A 22,842-nucleotide genomic window follows, 5' to 3' on the forward strand; every position below is an offset into this window, starting at 1 on the left:
CAAACTTCTACAGCTATAAAACTCCCTACACTGGTGCCCATACAAACTCATCAAAGATTGCAAAGTACACTGTAAAGTTAAATTTCACATATCCCCCCCAAAATGTACTGGGAAGGAACCATTGCTCAGTCAAGATGTTACCTTTTCCTCAACACCATTTTTTTTTAATTCAGAAGGGGATATTGTCTATATTTAGATCAGTAATAATAAAGAAAAACATGTACCTTTCTGTTGGGATAACCACTTTGACTATGGCTTGCGACAGAGTCTGTATATGAAGTCACATCAGATAATAAACATAGAATATGTGAGTATTGTTAACAAGTAACAAGCAAAAATATACATATGCATTGAAAATACTACACATCTAATGACAAGTTTTGCAGGCAATCACTGCACTTGAAGTAATTATACACTAAGCAATTACATAAATGCAAATGGATGTGTTCAGCGAACAATTAGTTCACCAAATGCAAAGAACCAGAACATTCCTGCCAGAATGCACACCAATGCACTGAAATAGTACTACACTGAGAATTATCAGATAAAGATTTTAATTTGTGAAATAATTAACTGTTTGCCTCTGACCACAGTTTGCTAATTTGTTCCCAAGCCTTTAAAACCAGCCCTGTCATTTTAGGTGTAATTAAAACTCATAACAGAACCAACAAATTCTTGTAACTGCAAGTTGGTTTGTGTTTAAATAAAGAAATACTCACCCTTTGCTTTTTAACTAGGTTAATTTTTTTAAAAAAACATACCACATACGCTCTCAAGTATTCTAAGACCTCAAGACCTTGAGAACTAAGTTAGCTAGCTGACACCCAAACCATTTATTTAGGTGCCCTTTCTAATTGAAAAGTCACTTAGCCAAATACAAATTATCACTTTCTCAGAACAAAATAAATTTTAAATACTGTGCTTAAGTAAACTTGAATACAACACTGGACAAAGGGGAAAAAAAACTTAACAAGTTGTCAAAAAAGGAATGGTAACCATAAATAAAAATACAACCTACTATTGCACTAAGGGTTTCCATGGGCTAAGGCAGGGAACACATCTACTTGGCTCTTTAAAGAGTTGCCAAACACAATCAACACACACATTTTCTATAAAATTGTTGAAAGGAAATACTACCACAGATTTAGTATTCACAAATTAGGTTCAGACCTATGCACGTTTTTGAGTTACCTTCTCGAAGTCCTCCTTGTTTTTGGGCGGCGGCAGCATGGGGGCGTTGGGGTTTTTGAGCCGCTCTCTCGGCTGCGCATTGAAGGGCAGTCCCGAGGGGGGCGGGGGGAGCGTGTGCTCCATCATGGAAGGTGGGATGTATATCGGGTGAGGAGGAATTGGTACCGCTTTGCCCCAGCCTAACTTCATCTCAAAAGACATAATCATCTTTCCTGCAAGAAGGAAAGGGAAAAAAGAGAAAGGTCATGCCGGCTAAGTCTCAAAAGAAAAGAGACCTCCCGTGATCTGAGCTCAGTGTTAGCGGCTGAGTGTCAGTTTCAGGTGCGAGTCCTCTTCACAGGGTCTGTCAATGCCTGCCCGGCCCTGGCCTTGGGCTCAAGGGCTCACACTGGGTACCAGGCGGGCACGGCGAGCCACGGCGCCCAGTCCTTACGAGTTTTTACCATCATTCTGATCAACCAAATATACCTAAATTTTGTCACTGGACCCAGACATGTCCTCACCGTTTAAATTCTTTAAAGCTCTCTCGGCATCTCTTCTATTCATAAAGGCTACAAAGCCACAGTTCCTCTCTCTCGCTCTCTCTTCATCGGTTCGAGGCCACATGATTTTTACACTGGCTAATGGCCCAAACCTTCCAAATTCTTGGCACAGCATTTCTTCATTCATCTATTGAAAACAAGGGAAAGGGTTAGGGTAAGGAGAGACATCTAAGCAGGAGAGTGAAGCTGCTTTTGCTAAATGGAAAGCAATACACAGAGACAGCAGGAGCACAAGTTCAGACCAGCCTGGGCTCAAGACTCAAGTCTCAAAAAGACAAAGACAGATGAAAAAGACAATAGCTATTACTGGAAAAAACCAGAAAAGGGGCTTCCTAAGGAAGCAACAGGTGTGCGCCAGAAGGCAGTCTCAAAGGACTTTACCCATCGCTGATCACTGCTACGTGATAAAGCTGCACCAAACAACACACTTCACCCTTGTTGCCACCTTTACAATCTTATCATTGGAAGCACACAATCCCAAGGACTAACATCCATGTCACAAGTCACAGTACCTGGGGGTTAATGTTTCCAAGGTATAAATTAGTAGTGCTCGGGTCTCCCACATCATGCGAGCCAGGTGCATAATCATCAAGAACTAGGGCAAAGAGAAAAGAGTTATAACCTGCAAACACAACGTCTGGACAATTTCTGATTGACGAAAACAGCAAAAAACTGTATTACCACCAGATGATCGATTTCTTCTGGAAGGCACATCCACTTGAACAGGAGAAAAGAAGAACAATCATTAGTGTTCAGAATAATAAACAGTGAATATGCACATGAAAACAGATGTCACTTACTAGATCGTCGCTGGCCATCAGAGTCTGACTGAGGCGGCTCAAACCGGCTCAGCCTGCCTTTGGTTTTATGTCTCTCATCACGCTCTTCTTGAATTCTGTGGAAAATACTTACAGTCAGCAAAAATGGAGCTAAGGTTAGAGAACAAGCTTATCCAAATACTACTATTTGGAATTAAATACCAGTGATGATGATCAAGACCAGTGAATACCTCAGTTCTAAGAGCGGCATGAATAGATATCTAATATTCCAGCAACAGTTTTTAATTTTTAAGGTGAAGAGAAAACCTAACGCTAACACGACTGAAATTACTCTTACTTGTGAAGTCTGACCACTGAGGATGGGTACCCCACTATTTCCATGACAAATAATAAGAGTCTGACCATAAAATAAATGAATTCAATCTACACAATGCAAGTAACCTTGATGCTGGACTAAATCCCAATTCCTACCCAAACCCATTCCACTAGAAATCAGTGCAGTATATAAACAACATATGGAAGCTAGATTACAGAAAGTGGTGACTACATCCTTCACATAGGCTTTTAGTAATTACACCTATGAGAGTTCATTCTCCAAACTATAAAACTTACTGTTTCAATTCTTCTTTGAAGAGTTCCAAATTGCTTTTTTTCTTTTCTTTCTCTCCTTTCTTTAATGGCTACAAAGAATGCAAGTTGTTCAAACAAAAGAAGATTAAATGAACTATGGTTCAATTAAGGTAACTTTTAAATCATGTTTACTGTAGCCAACATATTTTTAATTATTCCAATTAAAAAGAACGTCTATTATCATTAAACTTCCATTTTTTTTCCCTGTTCCGTCAGTCTAACAGCTAAGCAATTAAATTTTAAAACCAATAACTAAAACAACTGGCAGTCTTAGGTAAATAAAGGAGCCATTAAGCCTACCCCATGCTGTATGCCACAGACCTGAGGGGGGGAAGGGAGATTACATAACCCAAGAGTAACTGAACGCAGCTACGCAAGGTGAGCGCACCAGGACCAACTATCAACAACATGCACAGACAGCATTCAGCTCTGGAGGATATGAAGTACAACCAAGAGTAGCATCGTGAGAATTTCCCTCTAAGAGTGCTTGCGGAGCTGCTTTGGAGATCTGCCCTTCATCCCAGGGAAAGGATAAGGGACGATGCTTCCAGCGGGTGGTGTTGGGACAAGAGCACATCCCCGAGGAAGAACGGGGCTGAGCCCTACTGCGCGTTACCGACAGAATGAAGCCCAAAAGGCCTAGTCCTCAAATGAGCGGCTCAAAGCATACAACTCCTCTGAGGAAAACACAGGACTAAATCCATCATCTGCAAATGCACAACGGGTTCTTAGATATGAGCCGAGGAGCACAACTGGCACCATTTTCATTAGAATGTAAGACTTCTGGGCTACCTTTTAAGGTAGCATCCAGAGAAAGGAACCATGCAGGGGAAAGAAGAGACAACCCACAAACGCGAGAAAATCCCAGCAAACTGATTAATACCAGTTAGTACGAAGAGCTCTACAAATTAAACAGTGAAAGATCATCATTGAAATAATGGACAAACTAATAGACTAGGCAGTTTTCTAAAGTATAAATAGCAAATAAATAATAAGAAAGTGTGCAAGATCCTTAGCCATAAGGATCAAAAGAACTTGTCTCATCTCGGTCAAAATGGCTATTAGCAACAAAACACATAGCAAATGCAGGCAAGGACATGGGGCAGAGAGTCTCGTACGTTGTTAGTGGGAACGTAAACCGGTACTACTATTGAAATCAGTCTGGCGGTTCCCAGAGAAAGTGAAAATGAACCACGTGTGGCTGGCACTTGACGAAAATGGAAGTGAGTACACACTCGAGATAACTCACATTCGCATCCACTGCAGCACCAGGCACGTGGGACGGCTCTGGAGTCAGCCTGGATGCCTCCACAGGCAGGAGGGGAATGTGAGACACACACACACACACACACACACACACACACACACACACACACACACGGCAAGAGTCAAAGTATGTCCTTCTCAAGAAAATGGAAGATCATTATGCTGAGCAAGCTAAACCAAGCCTACAAACAAAATAGTTTTTGCTCATGTAAAGGACCTAGACTCAAAACGTAACAATCGTGACGTGAGCACAAAAGGGGGCTGGGTAATTCGCAGGAGGGAGGAGGGAAAGAAAGATCAGGAAGAAAGTGTTATGCGTGCGTTTGTGTGTGTGCGTGTGTATATGTATAGAAACGAAGATAGCATCATGAAACCCACCATACGCTGTATGAACAAGAGGAATAAGGGACAGTAACGGGCGAATCTGATCTCAGCAAGGACATTTCATGCATCTATGGAAATACTGTAAAACCCTTTAATAATCCATGTTTGTGGAGGAAGGGAGGCCTTTCTTTTCAATGTAATCATATTCATTCACCAAAATTAGACAAGTGATATGGCCCTTATCTATTTACTACCCTCTATAAAAACCCTACCCTCAAGAATGTAAGTGAATACTTAAAAGATATTACTTCTGATCATAATTTTCAAAACGTCCTGGGAATATATGCCACTTGATACAACTATTTTACATTTACACTCAAAATACAGGACTTTGAACTGCAATCCGTGTAACCTGCTCTAAGTGTCTGCAGGGCCTCTGACCTACCATCTCAGCCTCACACATTACTGAGGTAGAAAGCATTAGTGCCTCTACTTGCGCCCCAAAACGCCTCAGGAAGAAAACCACCCAGCTTCTCCTTCCGGCGGAGGTGGTTACAGTACGACAGACAGTGCTCAGCGCCCAAAACAAACGGATGTGACAAGAGTGACTCACAGGTTTTTTTGTTTCAATCACAAGAAGAGATGGGGGTCTTTCATTGGATGACTGATTTGGAGGATTTTTTTGATCTGCAAACCTTGATGATGGCTTATAGATTTTTCCTCTTTTTTCATCTGTTTCGTGTTCTTCTGAAAGTCAAAATACTAAGTTAGAAAAACTAATTTGGCGTTTTCTTTACCCTTTTACTTCAATATTATGAATATGCTTTTGACATTAAGATTCATCACTACTGATTAATTCAAAGTAAAATAAAATTTAAGGATGACGTTGTCCAAAAAGAACTGCCTCATTACCTGACGTATGAAGTGGTAAGCAGTCGGTACAACACCTTTACAATAAAATTATAGTTTCAAAAATTAAACTTAAGCACTACCACCTCACCCTCAAACATACTAATGCAATCACTCTATAGGTAGGCCAAACCAAAATGTATTAAAATATCTGCAAAGTGCTCTGCTGTGATAAAACTTGAAAGGTATTAAGTATTACTTAAATTGTCTGGATTCAATGTTTCTTCATTGAGCACTTCAGCCACTGGATTTGCCATGACTGCAACCACTAGAGGGTGCTATCAGAAAACAACCGGGACGCGACCTTCCCGCTCCAGCACGGTCTTCTTCCGCAGTCTACTTGGACAGGGGGTGCGGGCACCTGCAGCCCCTTCCACGGGAACCACTGCCCGCAGTCCTGTAAAGATCGGGGTGCGAGCTCACCTTTGGCTGCATTGACAACTCCTCCGCGAACAAACGTCTTCACTTTGTTACCATCGCTTCCTTCAAAAGCAGCAAGAAACTCCTCGTAAATCTCGGCAGCCGCCTTCTCGTCCTCCTGAACACAGAGCCAAACATTAGGACGTGGGAAGGCAGAGGAAGAGGCTAGCACGGTGCACACCGTACCCCCACCCACTCGGGAACCCTAAGGAAGAGGCACAGCCAAGTGGTCGAGGCCCTGGAGTCTCACGGTACTGCACAGAGCAAGACAGAGGGGGAAGAAGTCATCCTAACTACCCAGGAAGAGCACGGCTCCAAACCTGCCCCGCCAAGAACTGGGCGGGTCCTCAACTCCACTGATAAAAGCGGAGCATGGGGGCGCACGGCCGTGACCCCAGCTACAGGGAGAGCGCACCGAGAGGAGCACAGGCGAGGCTGGCTGGGCATAAACAGACTTGGTGGGCACTGGGGGGCTGACCACCTGCAGAATCACAGTTCTAAGCCGGCTGAGATGCCTCTCAAGACTCCACTTTCAAAATAAAAAGCAGGGGACTGGGCTGGACTTCAAGAGGCGACTCAAGTGGCAGAATGCCAGGGAAGCAAGCAAGAGCCCCACTCCCCAAAACACCGTGCTTCGCCTGGTACAACGTTTCTTCATTTCCAACAATGATTCAGAGTCACTTTAAACATTACCTTTTTCTTTAATTCCTCTTGTTCCTTCTTACTTAACGTTCGCTTGGCTGTACTCATTTTTCCAATACTGAATGCTTTAAGTTTGTTTTCTAGAAGAGGCTATGAAAAGAAGGAAACACTCTTAATGCTATCTATAAACTTAATGCCTACCTTCACTGATAAGCAAGTCTTTGAAACGATTACTTTTTTTTTTTTGGTCTTTTTTGGTAAAGGGGATCGAACCCAGGACATTGCACTTGCTAGGCAAGCGCTTTGCCACTGAGCTACATCCCAGCCCCGAAACGGATTACTTTTTAAAGGTGTGGTTATAAACAAAAGCCAGCATTACCCAGTGCCTATGATTTTACTTCCTATTCCTAGCTCGCAGTCAGTAACAGCCAAAAGCCATATACCAAGTCTTGGAGTAAGAATAAAAGTACAGGAAGAGGAGAAATACAGACATTTCTAGGCAAAAGCCGCAATGGGAGAAAGCAGACCCCCACTACGGGCACGAAGGCGTGTTTCCACAGCCCAGGTCGTCTGCCATGATCGCGTCTCTTGTCATTTAGTACACTGCCTGATGCCTCAGCAGCTGCACTGGTGTCCATCAAGTGTCCCTTTGCTGGGAATGTGGAACCTACAGGGGCATAGGCTCTGTGCAAGTAAAACTGCACACATTGATTGTGAACACACAGTGTATCCTTAACACAAATATAAAACCTGAGGGCTGGGAATGTGGCCTAGTGGCAAGAGTGCTTGCCTCGTATACATGAAGCCCTGGGTTCAATTCCCCAGCACCACATATACAGAAAATGGCCAGAAGTGGCGCTGTGGCTCAAGTGGCAGAGTGCTAGCCTTGAGCGGGAAGAAGCCAGGGACAGTGCTCCGGCCCTGAGTCCAAGGCCCAGGACTGGCAAAAAAAAAAAAAAATACAACCTGAAATTTCTTCAACACTAACATGACACCATAACCACTGTCCACTGGGGCTCCTGACAGGGCATCACGCCCCATCAGGGAGGAGGAAAGGCCAGAGCTCTCCTCTCCTTCACAATACCCACTCTGGAGAGGTTCTGATGAGGAGAGTCGCAGAGGCTTTCCCGGGCACTGTCATTCCTGTAGCTGTGTTTCCTCGGGCTCTTGGGTCGTGTCCGACTTGGCACATCACTATCTGAGGGTCCAGACGCGTCCATCTTGACCAAAGGTTAATAAATACGTATTAAAAACCACAACGCGTTACCAAAGTATGTAAATACAGACAAATCTCAGCACACTATTGAAACCACTCTCTTCAGGGGTCACCAGTGCTTTCATTAGCCATTAGGAACGGGAACGTTTTCAGTATTTCCAACTTCTCTTCCATTTCCACGAAAACGTCTCCCAAATAATTAGCTAACTCTGATTCACAGTTGTTCTGTAAGAATGGAGTCCATGAAAAAGCACCTTGTTTTCCATTTCCAATTCAAACCATCACACAAGTCCTTCTCTCAAGACAAAACTTCACCCTTAGATAAGCAGTCATTTACATGTACTTCCGTGTCATTACATGTTATGTTAAAAAGTCCCATGGGTGAGTCTTGAAACTAATTTTTTATTATTTCAGTACAAGTATACTAATGTGAAAGTAGCCTCTTTTTACCATGCAGAAGGGAAGACTGTGATGACTATCAAAACATTTGGGCTTCCCTTCCATAGCTTATGCTCAAGTGCCCCTTCTTTAGACTCACCAACTGCTTTTGTACCCGCAGTGAAAATGACCAACACAGTAAGAAGGGCAAAGAATGATTTAGTTTTTAACAAGACAGTTTTGTTTTTGTGGTGTTTTTTCTTTTTGGTTTTTTGGTGGTCCTGGGGCTTGAACTTGGGGCCTGGGCACTGTTCCTGGCTTCTTTTTGCTCAAGGCTAGCGCTCTGCCACTTGAGCCAAAGCGCCACTTCTGGCTTATTCTGTGTCTGTGGTACTGAGGAATGGAACCCAGGGCTTCATGCATGCTAGGCAAGCACTCTACCGCTGAGCCACCTTCCCAGCCCCAACAAGATAGTTTTGAACCCACACTCTCTTCAGGAGTGTCAATAACCTCAAGAAGGGGTCTGGGGCTGTACTCTTGAGCCATGCAGCAACAGCAAGTAAATGAGTGTTTATTGGTCCTCAAATGTCAAAAGGCTGTAAAGAACATGTATGTGCAGCACCGAGCAGGAGCTTAATAAACGCTCCTCCCCACGGTGGCACCTGACAGCACGAGGAGGAGCCGGTTAGGGAGAGCGACGCCAGCTGACTCGCAGAGACTTCAGCAGGCAGAAAGATGCAGGAAGAAAAAGGAGCGCATGCACAAAAATCTTCAAGAACAATAACACTAAGCATGGGGTTTCTTACGTGGTTCGAAGGAGCTAAACTATACGTATCAGAACAGGAAGAAAGAGGAAGGTAAATGAAAAAGGCGTGTCAGCGTAATTGTCTTCACTCACATGCGCGTCTGAAGATCCCGATGAGTGAGGATCGGAAGACCGGGCCTGCGGATGTGGAAAGGAGCCATTACTAAGGATTTCTAGGTGGTACAAATGTAATGTTCCCCAACTTTCACCGGTTTTTGCAGCTAATAAAACGGAACCAGCCAAGTGGCCTTATGAAGACTGGGGTCCAGGGCAAACATGATTCAAGGGAGTTCTTTAAAACTCGGGGTGTCTGTTGGCAAACTAATATGCTATGGATGTGCGGTGACCCTTTGTTGTGCCTTGGCTCTGGCTGGGCCTTTTCACCCCAGGCCGGTGCTCTACCACGTGAGCCACACCTCCACCTCTGGCTTTCTCTCACTTCTCCGCCAGGGTTGGCTTCCCACCTGGGTCCTCGGATCTCAGTCACCAGCACGCAGCCACCGTGACCCTGTTTATAACACACCACTATTTTTACAACAGGGTATTTGTGCAATCTCAGGTCATAAGATACACCACTGCCACAGCACTGCTGGTGCAGCAACTTCTTGGTACACAGCAAAGAAACCTCCCTTCCTCTCTCCAACCACCCAAAGCCAAATCCAGAAGCAGATTCGAGCAGCAAGAAAATCCACCCACTAGCTCTTCCACACTGTATCGCTGTGTTCAGCTATGCGTGCGTGTGAGAAGAAAGGATACAAGTTCTGCTGAGAAACAGTGAAGAGGAATATATAACCAAATCTCCAACTTTATTTTACAGGAGCTGCCTCTAAGTTGGCACCCTGACAAGCTAGCCAGTGGCACAGGGAAGAATTCAATTTTCAAATAATGACACTTTGACAGAGTTAACAGTTACAATTTCACACTAACTTTCCTTAATTGATTTATATCCCAGACTACACACGCATATGCTAACTTGGTTTTTGTCTATCAGTCTGTCTGTCTGGACAAGGAAACCAAGCTGCAAGGACAATGATTAAATAATACATGCAATTTCTCTGAAATGTAAACCTTGTCAGTTTTTATTTTTGAAGCTATTGAGTAGTGAGATTTTATCTACTTCTTTTTCCCTGTCTACCACAAAGCTTGAATTCAGGGCCTGGCTCTGAGCTCTTTTGCTCAAGCGCTCTACCACTTTGAGCCACTGCCCCACTTCTGGTTTTCTGGTGGTTAAATGGAGATAAGAGTTTCACAGACTTTCCTGCCGTGGCTGGCTTCAAGCTCAAAGACAGTGCCCAAGCCCTGAGTTCAAACCTCCACGACTGACCCAAAAGAAAAAAGGAAAATCCGCTCTTGAGATGACAAGTATCTCACCTGATTCTAAATCCCAGTTCCAGATTTCAATAAAACATTAATATGCCAAGAGAAAATTAGAGACTCGTGTGTCACAAAAAGGAGAAAACATGAGGTTAATATGGGTCTCCACAGTACTGCTCTATTTACTTTGTCTCAACATAAGGCTAAAAATAGTCATGTTTTCACACCAACTAAATCTACTTCTCTGAGTGCTAGGCAGAAACTAGTCCAGGACAGACAGTGAGAAGCTGAGAATTTTTCTGAAAAGTCAATCCTAGCTACCCAGCAGACTGAGATGTAGAGGAGAGCAGCTGGAAGGACGGCCTGGGCAAACCCAAACTCCATCTCCAAACTAATCAGCAAAAAGCTGGACTGGAGGCATAGCTCAAATGGTAGAGCATCTTCCTAGCAAGCATAAGTAAGGATCTGAGTTCAAACCCTAGTCTTGCCAAAAAAAAAAAAGTCAAGCTGGCACAGAAGGAAGTTTGTTCACTTTCACCACTCTGTGCAACACAACACTAAAGTACATCAACTACAGACATCTAGAAATGAGAAAACCCAAGAAAACGAATGTCTACTTTTACAAACTATCAATTGCAGCAAGAGGCTGAATGGATTTTTTTAAAAAGCCAACTGTCTTCCAACACACCAGTATTAACCTGATGGGTAAGGAAAGTAATATCCTAATCAGTATAGTAACAAAAAACTAAAAACCACCTGTGAGATTCTCATCTCCAATAAACCACTCAAAAAACCCAAGTGGTGCCGTGGCTCAAGCGGCAGAGCACCAGCTTCATCTCAAACCTAGCGCTCTATCACTTGAGCCACAGCTCCGCTAGCAGCTTTTTGGTGGTTAATCAGATAAGTCACGTAGACTGTGCTGTGGATCTCAGCCTCCAGAGTAGCTGGGATTACAGGCACGAGCCACCAGCCTGACTGTCCAGCTGATTTTATTTTTAAGCAAGGGACATAAACTAATTACCCAAATAAAGACTCAAAAGGAAAAATAAAGGGCAGAATAGGGGAAGTGGGGAGTAGGTGGGGTGGAGCAGGCACAAGAGAAATCTATCTTTAGGGCAGAGAAAGCAAACAGTGCAGATGAGGAAGATAGCCAGAAAAATCCACTAAGCACCGTTCTGATGGCTAGGAATGAGATTAAAAGGGAAAGCCAAGAGCACTTCGCCTAATGGCCCCGTAGCACTAGGGCTAAGAAGAAAACCCCACACCTCGGTTTTCAAGTGATCAAGTGTTGGAGCACCATCCCTCTCCTCCACCGCTGTTCCTCCTCAACAGCTCCACTGCGTCAGCAAACAGTGCCTAGGTTTTCATCTTCCTGAAGCTCACAAGCTCTCGCCGAAGCCGAAGAGGCACCCCAACACCTTGCTTGACCTTACTGAGATGGTTTCTAATTCCTAACCTTCAATCTGGGTCATCTTAAACTCCTAGACATCTTCTCCTCAGATTTCATCCATCTAAAACCCTGCCCAAACTGTCCCCTCCTGTCGTCCTTGTTTCTGGCACCCACGGGTGGCAACCTGGGTTCTGGGAGCGGGCTTCCTGGTGTCTGATCACACTTCCCAGCTCTGCACCTGAGGATGGAGCCTCTTCAGAGGGGAGGTGCTGCTGTGCCTGCCAGACCTGGCGGTGGAGGGCTAACACAGAGGCAAAGTGCTGGCAACAGTGTTACTTCATGACTGTTCAGTGAGTGCAGGCCAACAGCCACCTTGTATCAGGGCCACACACACCCCCATGTCCCACGATACATTAGCAGAGTTAAATCTTGTTCACCTAGCACCCACCTTCCAGAGACACCTGCTTACTAAAGATCCGGCGGTCTAGAGCTTCACCGAGGGAGGCCCCCCCGGAGCTGTGGAAAAGATCCGCCCGGCACTCCTCCAGGCTTACGCCTTTCACAAAGCTCCATGCCAGTGCCCCAGGCGCCCCCCCAAACCAAACCACTTACCAATCCATCTCCCAGACGTCCACTCCCTTCACCTCACTCAGGTTTTTATGATCCTATCTGTTGCCTTTCGCCTTCAAAGCTGTTTGCTGCTCAAAGGCCTCGACCAATCAAACCCTTGCTCTTGAAGCCCCTCTCCCCCAACCGCCACTGAATGAAGTGTCCCTTCTGACGGCTCGGCCCTGTGTTACTAGAGCTCTCTTCCACTAGCAAGCATGCTCCCCCAAAGAGGGCACCGTCGAAGGGGACATTTTCTATCCCAACATCAAGTGCCAGATTCGGCAAGTGACAGAGCGGGCCTCCACCTAACCGCTGACACAAGCCCTCCAAACAATGAATGGCCTAGCACACAAAATCCCACTCTACCTCGTCAGCATGCTGTGCCGCTGTCCACCCAGGAGCAAGCAGAGCTCCCAAACCAGACCACGATTCCACCACGCCAAACGAGAGAAGCATAACAGAAACAACCCTAAAACAGCTTTAAATTACACCCAAATCACCGCCCACACACGAAAGCCTCAAGTACACCTGTAGTCTATCTGAAGCGATGAAGTACTTTGTTTCTACCTTCTCTGCATGCACAGCTAACTCTACAATAGTCTCAAGTGATACTGGAAAATGTATCTAGGTTCCAAAACTGTTATTTCAGGACTGCAGTCTTAGTTCACTGAATGCACTCTTAGCAGGGGCAAGGCCCCAACACCAAAGAAAGAAAAAGCTTGTTTTATGTCATGCCTGTAATCCTAGCTACTCAGGAGGCTGAGATAGAAGTAATAACCTAGTCCGGGCAGAAAAGCCTGAGGGACTGTTTTCTCCAATTAAACACCCCATCAGCTGCAAGTGCAGCTATGACTCAAGGGGCAGAGCACCAGCCTTGAGTAAAAAAGCTCAGGGACAGCTCCCCGGCCCTGAGCTCAAGCCCAGCACTGGCACCACAGAAAAAAAAAATCCAAAAATAAAAGCCAGAAGAAAACAAAAGCTGGGCTTCTGGAAGTCAGCTGAGAGCTGGCGGTCTCACGCCTGTAATGCTAGCCACTCAGGAGTCTGAGAGCAGAGCTCACAGTGTGACGCCAACCCGCAGGAAGTTCCATGAGACTCTTACCTCCAATAAACTACTCAGCAAAGGCCAGAGTGGTGCTGTGGCTCAAGTGGGAGAGCGCTATACTTGGACAAAAGAAGCCGAGGGCCAGGGCCAGGCCCAGAGTTCAAGCCCCTGGGGGGAAGGGGGGGCCTCAATCAATTTAAACCAAAACATAGGAACAAGTCATCACTCATATACCAGCACCTTGCTGTAGGCTGAAATGTCTAAAAGGTATCAACCAAGAAAACAGGAGTTCATACTTCTACCTTATACCCCAAAACACGCCTTCCTCACTACAACAGTAACATACTTGGCCCTATTCTTGCCAATGAGGAAGAGCTTAATTTTCAAGACTTGTGTCTTGCTTGGAGTTGCTCACGCTGACATCTTTGGTTATTGCCAAACATCAAAACCAAAAACGTACCCTGGCAGTTATAAATACTTAAGGATCACGAGCCTGGAAAGACTCTGCTCATCGGCAAAGGCAGTCAATCAAAACAGTCCCCACAGCATTTCAGCAGTGCATGCCCGGGAAAGGCATACTGAGTCCTCTTCACCTACTGTGACAAGACCACTTGAAGCTGAACACTGAGTGCTTTTCAGACCCCAGTAAGAAACCTGCAAAGAGCCTAACAGCACTTCCTTGTAAGGGGCAGCCGCGGGCAGACACCCAGGACTGTGATCTCAGAAGGAAGTCTGAACACACACACACACACACACACACACACACACACAGAGACGGTTTCAATTTATCCAAGGCCTCACGTGGCGAATACTATATACTCTTGAGAATCAGCAAAAATTGCTTTACTAAAGTTCCATAACAGAATGTGGAGCTGTTTGCATTATGAGTGTGTGGAAGGAAAGACTGGCCGGACTGGGGCACTCGTGGATTCACCCCTCCCCCAAGGAAGGGGGGGGGCAGAGTGAAAAGCGACGACTGGGCTGTAAATCCCCCAGCCTCACCTAACCAAAGGACGAGGATGAGGTCCCCAAGTGGCCTCAAGACTCAGCTTCTTGAGGGAGGAAGAACGCAAACAAACATCCTCACACTTAATCCTCCCACCCTCAACGTTCACTTCCTAATGCTCGACTTGGCCTAAGAAGTCCCCAGGGCCCTCCAGGTGCTACACACCAAGCTGCCCGGAACAGCACCGACACTGCCTAACTGCCTCGCGGCCCCACTTTCACCCTCCCTCTCACCCGGGGCTCCCCGACGTTACGAACAAGAAGATGCCCAAGGCATAAATAACAGCGACTCAGTGACCGCCCCGCGGCAGGCCCCTCCCGGACCGGGAAGGAAGCGGGGGGGGGGGGGGGGCAGGGAAGGTGGCTGGGGGGTGGCGGGCCGGCCTGGAGGGCACCAAGCCCTGGGCTCCGCGCACGCAGGGAAGCCCACAGGTGGCTCTTCCTCACCGTCGGCCGAGCCGAGGGAGGGAGGGAGGGAGGGAGGGAGGGAGGGAAGATGCCCAAGCCAGCCCCCCCCCACCCCCGGTACGCTGAGCTCCGGGCGGCCAGCGGAAGGCCGCACGCGGAGCTAGCGCCGGCCGGGAGCACGCGCAGCTCAGGGGCAGCAGCGCCCAGGCCGCGAGTTCAAGACCCAGGCCCCGCACCCGAGGGGGGGAGGGGGGCGGAGCCGGCGGCCGCCGGAGGCTCCGCTGAAGGGCGCCATTCCGCCCGGCCCAGGCGCCATCCGCCCCTCCGGCCCCCCCCCCGCACCCCTACGGCCCGACCCGCCAGCTGCCCGCCGCCCCGCCCCCGGGGGCCCCCGCACCCCGACCCGCCCGCTGCCCGCCGCCCCGCCCCCGGGGGCCCCGCACCCCGACCCCCGCATCCCCACCCCTAGACCTGCCAGCTGCCCGCCCCGCACCCCGGCTCGGCCCCGGGCGCCGCCACCCCAACACGCCAACCCCGCGCCCCCGCCCCGGGCCCCCCGCGCCCCCGCAGCCCGGCCCCCGGGCCCCGCCCCCCCGCCCCGGGCCCCCCGCGCCCCCGCCCCGGGCCCCGCAGGCCTCTCCACCCGCGCAACGCGGCGCGGCGAGGCCGCGGCGGGTCCAGGCCCGCGCCCCGGGGGGGAGCCCGGCCCGGCGCCGGGCCGCGAAGCAGGGGCGTCGGGGGGCGCCCGGGGCGCCGGGCCGGGCCCCCGGGCCGCGCGGCCGCGGCGAGGTTACCTTCGAACTGGCCTTCTGCGACCCGCCGGGCGTCTTGTCGGCCATCTTGCGCCTCGCTCCTCCTTCGGCGGCGGCGGCAGCGCGGGCGAGCCGAGCGCCGAGCGAGCGAGCGAGCCCAGCGCCCGCCGGGGCCCGCCACAGCCCGGCCAGGCGCGCTGCGTCGAGCGCCGAGCGCGCGGAGGCGGGCCGCCACGCGACACGTGACTTCCGGCGCCGGCGGCGGCGCCCCTCCTCCGGCCCCGCCCACCCGCCGGACTTCCGGCGCGCGCGGGCGGCCCGTCGCCCGGGGGCCCGGGCTGTCGTGGCGGGGCGGGAGGGGCGCCCCGGACCGTTTCAGGTCGAGGCTGACGCCGCTGCGCCGCTTCCGGCCTTTGGCTGGCCTCGAACCCGCGCGCCTCGGAGCCCAGCCTCCGGAGTAGCTGGGGTCACCGGGCCTGGCCCTGGCGTGAGAGCCTCCCATCGGGGTCCGGACCTCGGGAGGGGAAGTCACGTGGCCAGGACCCCCCCCCCAGGTAGCCGAGGGTGCGGACAGCCAGACTTCACCGGGAGGGACGCCGGCGGCCGACGAGGGTGGCCCACCCCCCCCCCCGGGGGAGGCAGGCATGGGGGGTGGACACACTGTGAGTTGAAAATACTGTTGGGGGGGGCCGGTTTGGGAATATGGCCTAGTGGTAGAGCGCTTTCCTAGCACACATGAGGCCCTGGGTTCGATTCCCCAGCACCACATATACAGAAAACGGCCAGAGGGGGCACTGTGGCTCAAGTGGCAGAGTGCTAGCCTTGAGCAGGAAGAAGCCAGGGACAGTGCTCAGGCCCTGAGTTCAAGGCCCAGGACTGGCCTATATATATATACACACACACATATATACATATACAGATATATATATATACACACATATATACATATACAGATATATATATATATATATACAGGCACCCACATTTTGTAAGAAAAGTACAAAGAGACACGTCAGGCGCATTCCAGTTGTTGCCTTTGGGAGGAGATTTAAAGGGAAATAGGAACAAGATCACTGAGTTACTTAATAATCAGTCGTAGACAAGGAAGGAACCATGACGAGACCAACAGAACAGATCCATGATGGCTCCTTCATCTCCTCTGTCCCTTTCCCGAATCCCTCCCTGTCCCTGGTCATTATAAAGTCCACTCCAGGAAAAGCAAGAGCTAGGAAAACAGAAGGGCCAAGCCAGGGAAGAAATCACCGTCCAGAGACACCCTTGGCTTACCACAACAGCCCTTCAACATGACACCATTTGGGGAAACTTCCGATAAGTTCTATTCTTAGATCGCTTTCACAGGCAATCTGTTGTGCTATGTCCTCACTGCTTCCGTGGGCCAATGAAACTCGCACCGGGCTGAAGTTCCTGCTGTAGTTGTTATCCATACAGCTAAATCTAGACTGAAAAGTCACAGTCTACCCGTGTATCCGGCTTTGGCAACCTGGATGGTAAAGCCAATTAAATGCATGGGTCATTTTTCTCCTTAGATTCTAACCTTGAAAAACACCGTGGGCCAGGAGCCGATGGCTCACGCCCATAATCCCAGCTGCTGCTCAGGAGGCTGGGAGCCGAGAAGCTGGGTTCAGAGCCAGCCTGAGCAGGAAAATCCGTGAAGCTCTTACCTCTGATTAACCAGCAGAAGGGCAACTCGAGTGCCAGCTTTGAGTGAAAAGGCTGACAGGCCCCAAGTTCAAGCCCAAGTACCAGCACAAACAACAACAGCAGCAAAAAAAAGATACAGCATGTTTGTTTCATATATATATGTAGATACATATATATATATGAAGATATATATTAGATACAGTTTTAGAACTCGAGGTTTGCAACTGGATTTTTTTAAGTAAGAGGTTCCCGATCAGGCTGAGTAGAGGGTAAATATTTTCCTTCGCCACTAGAGGGCAGGTGGCACTTGCTGTTTTTTCTCAACCCTTTCAATTCTGTGATCAAAAACGTGTCTTTCAAGACTGTGAGAGAGACTAAGAGAGGTGTGCTTATTTTCTTTTTAATGTAAGTATTCTAGAAAAGCAAAGCTTTTGCCTGCTCAATTGGTCACGTTTAATTTTGAAGAAAGGGGCAAGATGGAATCTCTGAAAGCTAAAACCTGGGTATGTCCAGATACTGTCCTTGGGCAATCAGGTTCACGCAGGAAGCTCTCCCGTCAACTCTGAAGTGGGCGGGGAGCGGTCTGACCCACTCATAAGTGAAAAGCCGTGGCCTCCAAGAAGAGCGCCACGGGGGGGGGGGGGGAGGGGGGACAAAGGCAAAGGAGCAAAGTGCCGCTGTAAATGGCTTTCAAGGTTTTCATTTGCTTTTTGGTACGTAGATGTCTTTGTGGTCGTTAATGCAAGTACTCTACCGCTTGTGCCACACTCCCGGACCTTTTCTTTTTGCTCACTTTTCAGGTAATGTCTCACATTTTTGCCTAGGGCTGACCTTGGCCCAGTGCCCTCCTAGGCAGCCTTCCGGGGGAGCCTGGGGTATTAGTCAGGAACGGCCACGCTGGGCCCGCTGGTCGGAGTGTTGTCATCCTTTTGAGCACCCCGCGACATGGTGGTCTCCCGAGGTCCCGAGCCCACCTCTCCTTTGTGGTTCGGGATCCACGGGCAGGAACGGGTTGATATAATGGCTGCCTGGACTGGCTTCGAACCTGGGTCCCCAGATCTCGGCCTCCTGAGTCGCTGGGATTACAAACGTGAGACGCTGGAACCGGCCTTGACATCATTTTGGAAAACACCTCGCACTGTTTGTGTTTTGTTTTGTTTTAAAGGTGCTCAACTATAGTTGGTGTATGGGTGCGATAAGTACTAGACTTTCTCTGTACCAGCGGCCTGTAGTTTTGAAGAAATGCGGATTCATTACCTGCATAGCTGTGTGCTTTGTTTTCTTCCCAACGTTATCCCTTTTTTTTTTTCCCAAATAAAATATCTGTCATCCCTCCTTCATTATGAAGGAATTTGCCATAGACTAGAAAGAGTCGCTGGAGGAATTGACTTGACTAATGGATATCAAATTATCACGGCTCAGTGTATTGTTTTAGACCACAACTCTTCAGGGACATTAATAAATGTGATTGCTTTTGCGAGGATATGCGTTAATCCTGTGGTCTCGTGTGCTGATCACGGGGCCTGCTGCTCCATGATTTTCAGTGAGCTTACCCCATGACGAGCAGAAAGGCAAAAATGATCATAGTTCCACAAACATGTTCATCTGAGGAGGACTAACGGAGTTTTTGAATCTCCCCCATGCTCTCAGAATAGATCTGGGAAAGGTGCACTTCCATATACTTGCCTTTGTTTGTTTGCCAGTCCTGGGGCTTGAACTCGGGGCCTGGGCACTGTCCGTGGCTTCTTTTTCCTCAAGGCTGGTGCTACCACTTGAGCCACAGCGCCACTTCTGGCTTTTTTCTGTCTATGTGGTGCTGAGGAATCGAACCCAGGGCTTTGTGCATGCTAGGCGAGCTCTCTACCACTAAGCCACCTTCCCAGCCCCCTACGCCATTGCTCGAGGGGGCAGCTGAGGACAGGCACACGAGTCCCTTTCTCCTCCTGCCCCTGCGGTGGTTCTCTGCCTGGAGTGGCCCCCCCCCACTGTGACGGCCAGTCTGTCCTGGGGAGGTGGGGTGGAAGGGAGGGGGGCGTCCCGTGTCCCTTCCTCCTGGGCATCTTGACGCCTGACACCTTCACAAGGTCCAGCAAGGGCAGGAGGCCCGAGCGGGGGGGGGGGGGGGGGCCGCTGCGGCCGGGCCCTGCCCAGCAAAGCTCCTGCCCTTGCAGGGGAGAGAGAGGACTAAACCCTAAGGAATTAGACACTGTCAGTAAGAAGAGACACGGAGAGGGGTGAGCTGCACGGTCTCCCCCCGAGGCGCTGGCCTGAGTGAGGTTTAAGGGAGCGGGCACGGCTTAAATAAGCGGAGGCAGCGAGAAGCCGCAGGCTTGGCAAGGGCCGGGGGCCGCTGCCTGTCCACCCAGGGGGCCGGAGAAAGGCAGGCGACGGCGCACGCCCTGGCTTGGGGCGCGGTCAGCAGAGCCAAGGCCGTGCACCAGACCCCCACTGCCCCTCCAGTGGGGCCACTGAGCCTGGCCGAGCCGCAGGAAGTCCCTCCCCCCAGGCCGGGGACTGGGGCACACAGGGAGGCTGGTATGGCGGGAAGGCAGAGGGGGCAGGATGAAGGAAGGGGGTCCTGAGCAGCCTCAGACACCCAGACGCCCTCTCTGTGAGTCAGGTGTGGTGGGCACACTTGTAAGGCCAGCATGCTGGAAGCAGGAGCAGGAGGGCGATGGGTTCAAGGCCAGCCCGGGCTATGTAGACACGGTGGGGCCTTGTTAAACTGAGCCACAGGGCGCAACTCCAGCCAGCACCCCTTCCGGTGGGGGCCGCTTTGCGCCCTCCTCTAGGAGGCTGGGGTAGGTGGGGTCTCCAGTCGCCTCATCCCTGGGACTCTGACCTCCAGTAAACCAGCAAGAAGCCAGAAGGGAAGCGGGGCGCCGGTGGCTCAGGCAGGCCTGTCAGTCACCCTGGCTGCTCGGGGGGGGGGGCTGAGCGCCGAGGATCCAGTGAAGGGTGAGAAATCATAAAAACCAGAAGCCAACCCCCCAAAAAAGCTGGAAGCGGAGCTGTGGCTCCCGTGGTCAGCGCTCACATTGAGCAGAAAAGCTCAGGGACGGCGCCCAGGCCCGGAGCTCAAGCCCCAGGACCTGGGGCTGGGGGAGGAGGAGATGCTGGGGGGCGGGGGGGGGGGGAGGACAGACGACTGGGAAGATTCCCAAGCTGTTTACCGGGCGCAAACGACTCTGTCTCCAGGAAAGCTACTGATAACGCGGACCTGGCTAATCTGTCTCCCCCGCTCACCTAACGGTTTCTCAAATTAAAAACATGGCAACTTCCCAAGAGGCAGTGTCAAAAGCGGGCGTCGGTCTAGAGCAGCCTCTCCCAGGTCGCCGCGAAGCTACACACAGCACGTATTAAAAATGTGAAGGGAGCCAGGTGCCGGCGGCTCACGCCCCGTCACCCCAGCTACTCGGGAAGCTGAGATCCGAGGGTCGCGGTTCAAAGCCAGCCTGGACAGGAAAGTCCGTGAGACTCTCATCTCCAGTAAACCACCAAAAAGGTAGAAGTGGAGCTGTGGCTCAAGTGGTACAGCACCAGCCTTGTGCAAAGAAAGCTACGTGACAGCACTCAGGGCCCTGGGTTCAAGCCCCAAGCCTAGCACACCCACATACCTCTTTTGTTGGTTACCTGGACAGAATCACCTCACGAGCTTTCCTTCCCAGAGCTGGCTTCGAAGCACCGTCCTCACATCTTGAGGACAGTGAAGCATAGGTCCACAGTGGCCTTGTATTTTGTTCGCTCAGTTTTTAAATAAAATGAGACCTTGAAAGGTAATTTCCGCGGAAGACAGTGGCATTATTAACAAAGAAAACGGCACACTTTCTTCCAGGTTTTACGGACAGCTCGTTGTCCTGCTGTCTGCCGTGGCGTGTTTAATGTATGCTTTATTAGTGGGGCAAGGAAGCCTACATAACCTCTGTTTGGACAAGCACCGCCTCGTGGGAGAAAGTCGGGTGGAGGCGGCGTCTGCCGGCTGGGCACACAGTCCCAAGCCCGGGGCTTCGGAGGGGCTTCGGAGCCCACACTGGGGGCGAGGGCACCGGGCTGGCTTCTGCCCTCTGAACGCGGGCACCGGCGCCCCGAGGCCAAGCGTGGAGGCTGCGGGTCCTGCAGTGCGGGCCCCGGTCCAGCCGGGAGGTCCGTATCTCCCAGCACACACCTGCCGGCCTTGGCAGACACCCTGCCGCCCCTCGGGGCGCCCACCACACCCAGGGGCGCCAGCCTGGTTCCCTCCGACAACACCGCACCCCAGGTTCCTCTGTGTGTGTGTGTGTGTGTGTGTGCCTCCACGCGCTCGCCCGCCTCGGCTCTCCTGGCTCAGACGCGTGCCCGGCGAGTCGCCAGGTCGACAGGCGTGAGCAAGCCCGGCTCCTCCGTGGTGTGGCTGGCTGCAGAACCTGCAGGAAGGCCACTTTCAGGCAGGGATGGGTGAGAAAGGAGAAGTCAAGAATGTCACGAGATCACGTCTGACACTGTAATCTCTCTGTACATCACTTTGGCAATAAATAAGAAAAAAAAAAAAGGATGTCACAAGGGAGTGTTTTTGACGCTGTAACACATCTCCTCTTTTTCTGAAGACCGCTGTGTGTAACCGAGAGTCCGGCCGCCCCGTCTCCGTCATGGGCCAAGATCCGCCCTTTGCTCTGCCTGGACTCTTTCTACACCACACTCCACTAGTTCGGCTGCCAGGCGTGTGGTCAGCCGCTGGCGAAGCTGACAGGGCGTGAGGATGATCCTAAGGCCCACAGTCTTCCCGCGCGCGGGTCGCTCACAGGCTGACCGTCGTGGGCCTCCCCCCCCGCCCCCCGAGTCTGCCCCGCGTTCGGATTATGACACCCTCACCTCGAACGAAGCGCTTCGCTCTCCATTAAACACACGTATACGTGTGTATATTATATATGTGTATATTATATACGTGTGTATGTGTATATTATATATGTGTGTATATTATATGTGTGTATATGTACATATGTGTGTATATTATATGTGTGTATATTATATGTGTGTGTATATTATATATACGTGTGTATATTATATATGTGTGTATATAAGTGTGTATATTATCTATATGTGTGTATATGTATATACGTAGCACAGGTCCTGCGTGCAGGTGCGCGAGGCTTCCATTTCCCTTCAAACCCGCAAGCAAGGAACAGCAGAAAAAGAAGAGAAAAAAATCTATTTCACTAACCTGAGCGGACCTCGGCCTTGCAAGGAACGCCCCGTGTGCGGGGGGGGGGGAGGGGGGGTCCCCAGGCGAGCGGACGCGTGTGCGTGCGGGGGAGGGGGGGGAGGGGGGTCCCCGGGCGAGCGGACGCGTGTGCGGGGCGGGGGGTGGGGGGGAGGTGGGGTCCCCGGGCGAGCGGACGCGTGTGCGGGGCGGGGGGTGGGGGGGAGGTGGGGTCCCCGAGCGAGCGGACGCGTGTGCGGGGCAGGGGGGTGGGGGGTCCCCGGGCGAGCGGACGCGTGTGCGGGGCAGGGGGTGGGGGGGTCCCCGAGCGAGCGGACGCGTGTGCGTGCGGGGGAGGGGGGGGAGGTGGGGTCCCCGA

At 50.6% G+C, this 22,842-nt stretch overlaps 1 protein-coding gene across 4 annotated transcripts in view; it reads right to left on the reverse strand.

Annotated features, from left to right (window-relative positions):
- Window positions 1-15,807, reverse strand: part of LOC125342648 (U2 snRNP associated SURP domain containing) — a 35,168-nt gene extending 19,361 nt beyond the window's left edge. The window contains exons 1-13 of one of the 4 annotated variants that reach the window (XM_048334950.1): window positions 15,668-15,807; window positions 9,196-9,240; window positions 7,792-7,923; window positions 6,755-6,853; window positions 6,065-6,179; window positions 5,346-5,479; window positions 3,125-3,192; window positions 2,534-2,628; window positions 2,415-2,450; window positions 2,246-2,328; window positions 1,695-1,860; window positions 1,192-1,403; window positions 225-268 (exon numbers count right to left, since the gene is read on the reverse strand). In XM_048334950.1, the coding sequence (XP_048190907.1) occupies window positions 225-268; window positions 1,192-1,403; window positions 1,695-1,860; window positions 2,246-2,328; window positions 2,415-2,450; window positions 2,534-2,628; window positions 3,125-3,192; window positions 5,346-5,479; window positions 6,065-6,179; window positions 6,755-6,853; window positions 7,792-7,923; window positions 9,196-9,240; window positions 15,668-15,712 (1,274 nt within the window). In that variant the 5' untranslated portion in view covers window positions 15,713-15,807. Of the gene's footprint in view, window positions 1-224; window positions 269-1,191; window positions 1,404-1,694; window positions 1,861-2,245; window positions 2,329-2,414; window positions 2,451-2,533; window positions 2,629-3,124; window positions 3,193-5,345; window positions 5,480-6,064; window positions 6,180-6,754; window positions 6,854-7,791; window positions 7,924-9,195; window positions 9,241-15,667 lie in introns of those variants that run through there. The other 3 variants (XM_048334951.1, XM_048334952.1, XM_048334953.1) reach the window with 3 other exon arrangements.
- Between the last annotated feature and the right edge of the window lie 7,035 nt (window positions 15,808-22,842).

This window comes from Perognathus longimembris, chromosome 26 (assembly GCF_023159225.1).
Source record: "Perognathus longimembris pacificus isolate PPM17 chromosome 26, ASM2315922v1, whole genome shotgun sequence".
Classification (NCBI taxonomy): Eukaryota; Metazoa; Chordata; class Mammalia; order Rodentia; family Heteromyidae; genus Perognathus; species Perognathus longimembris.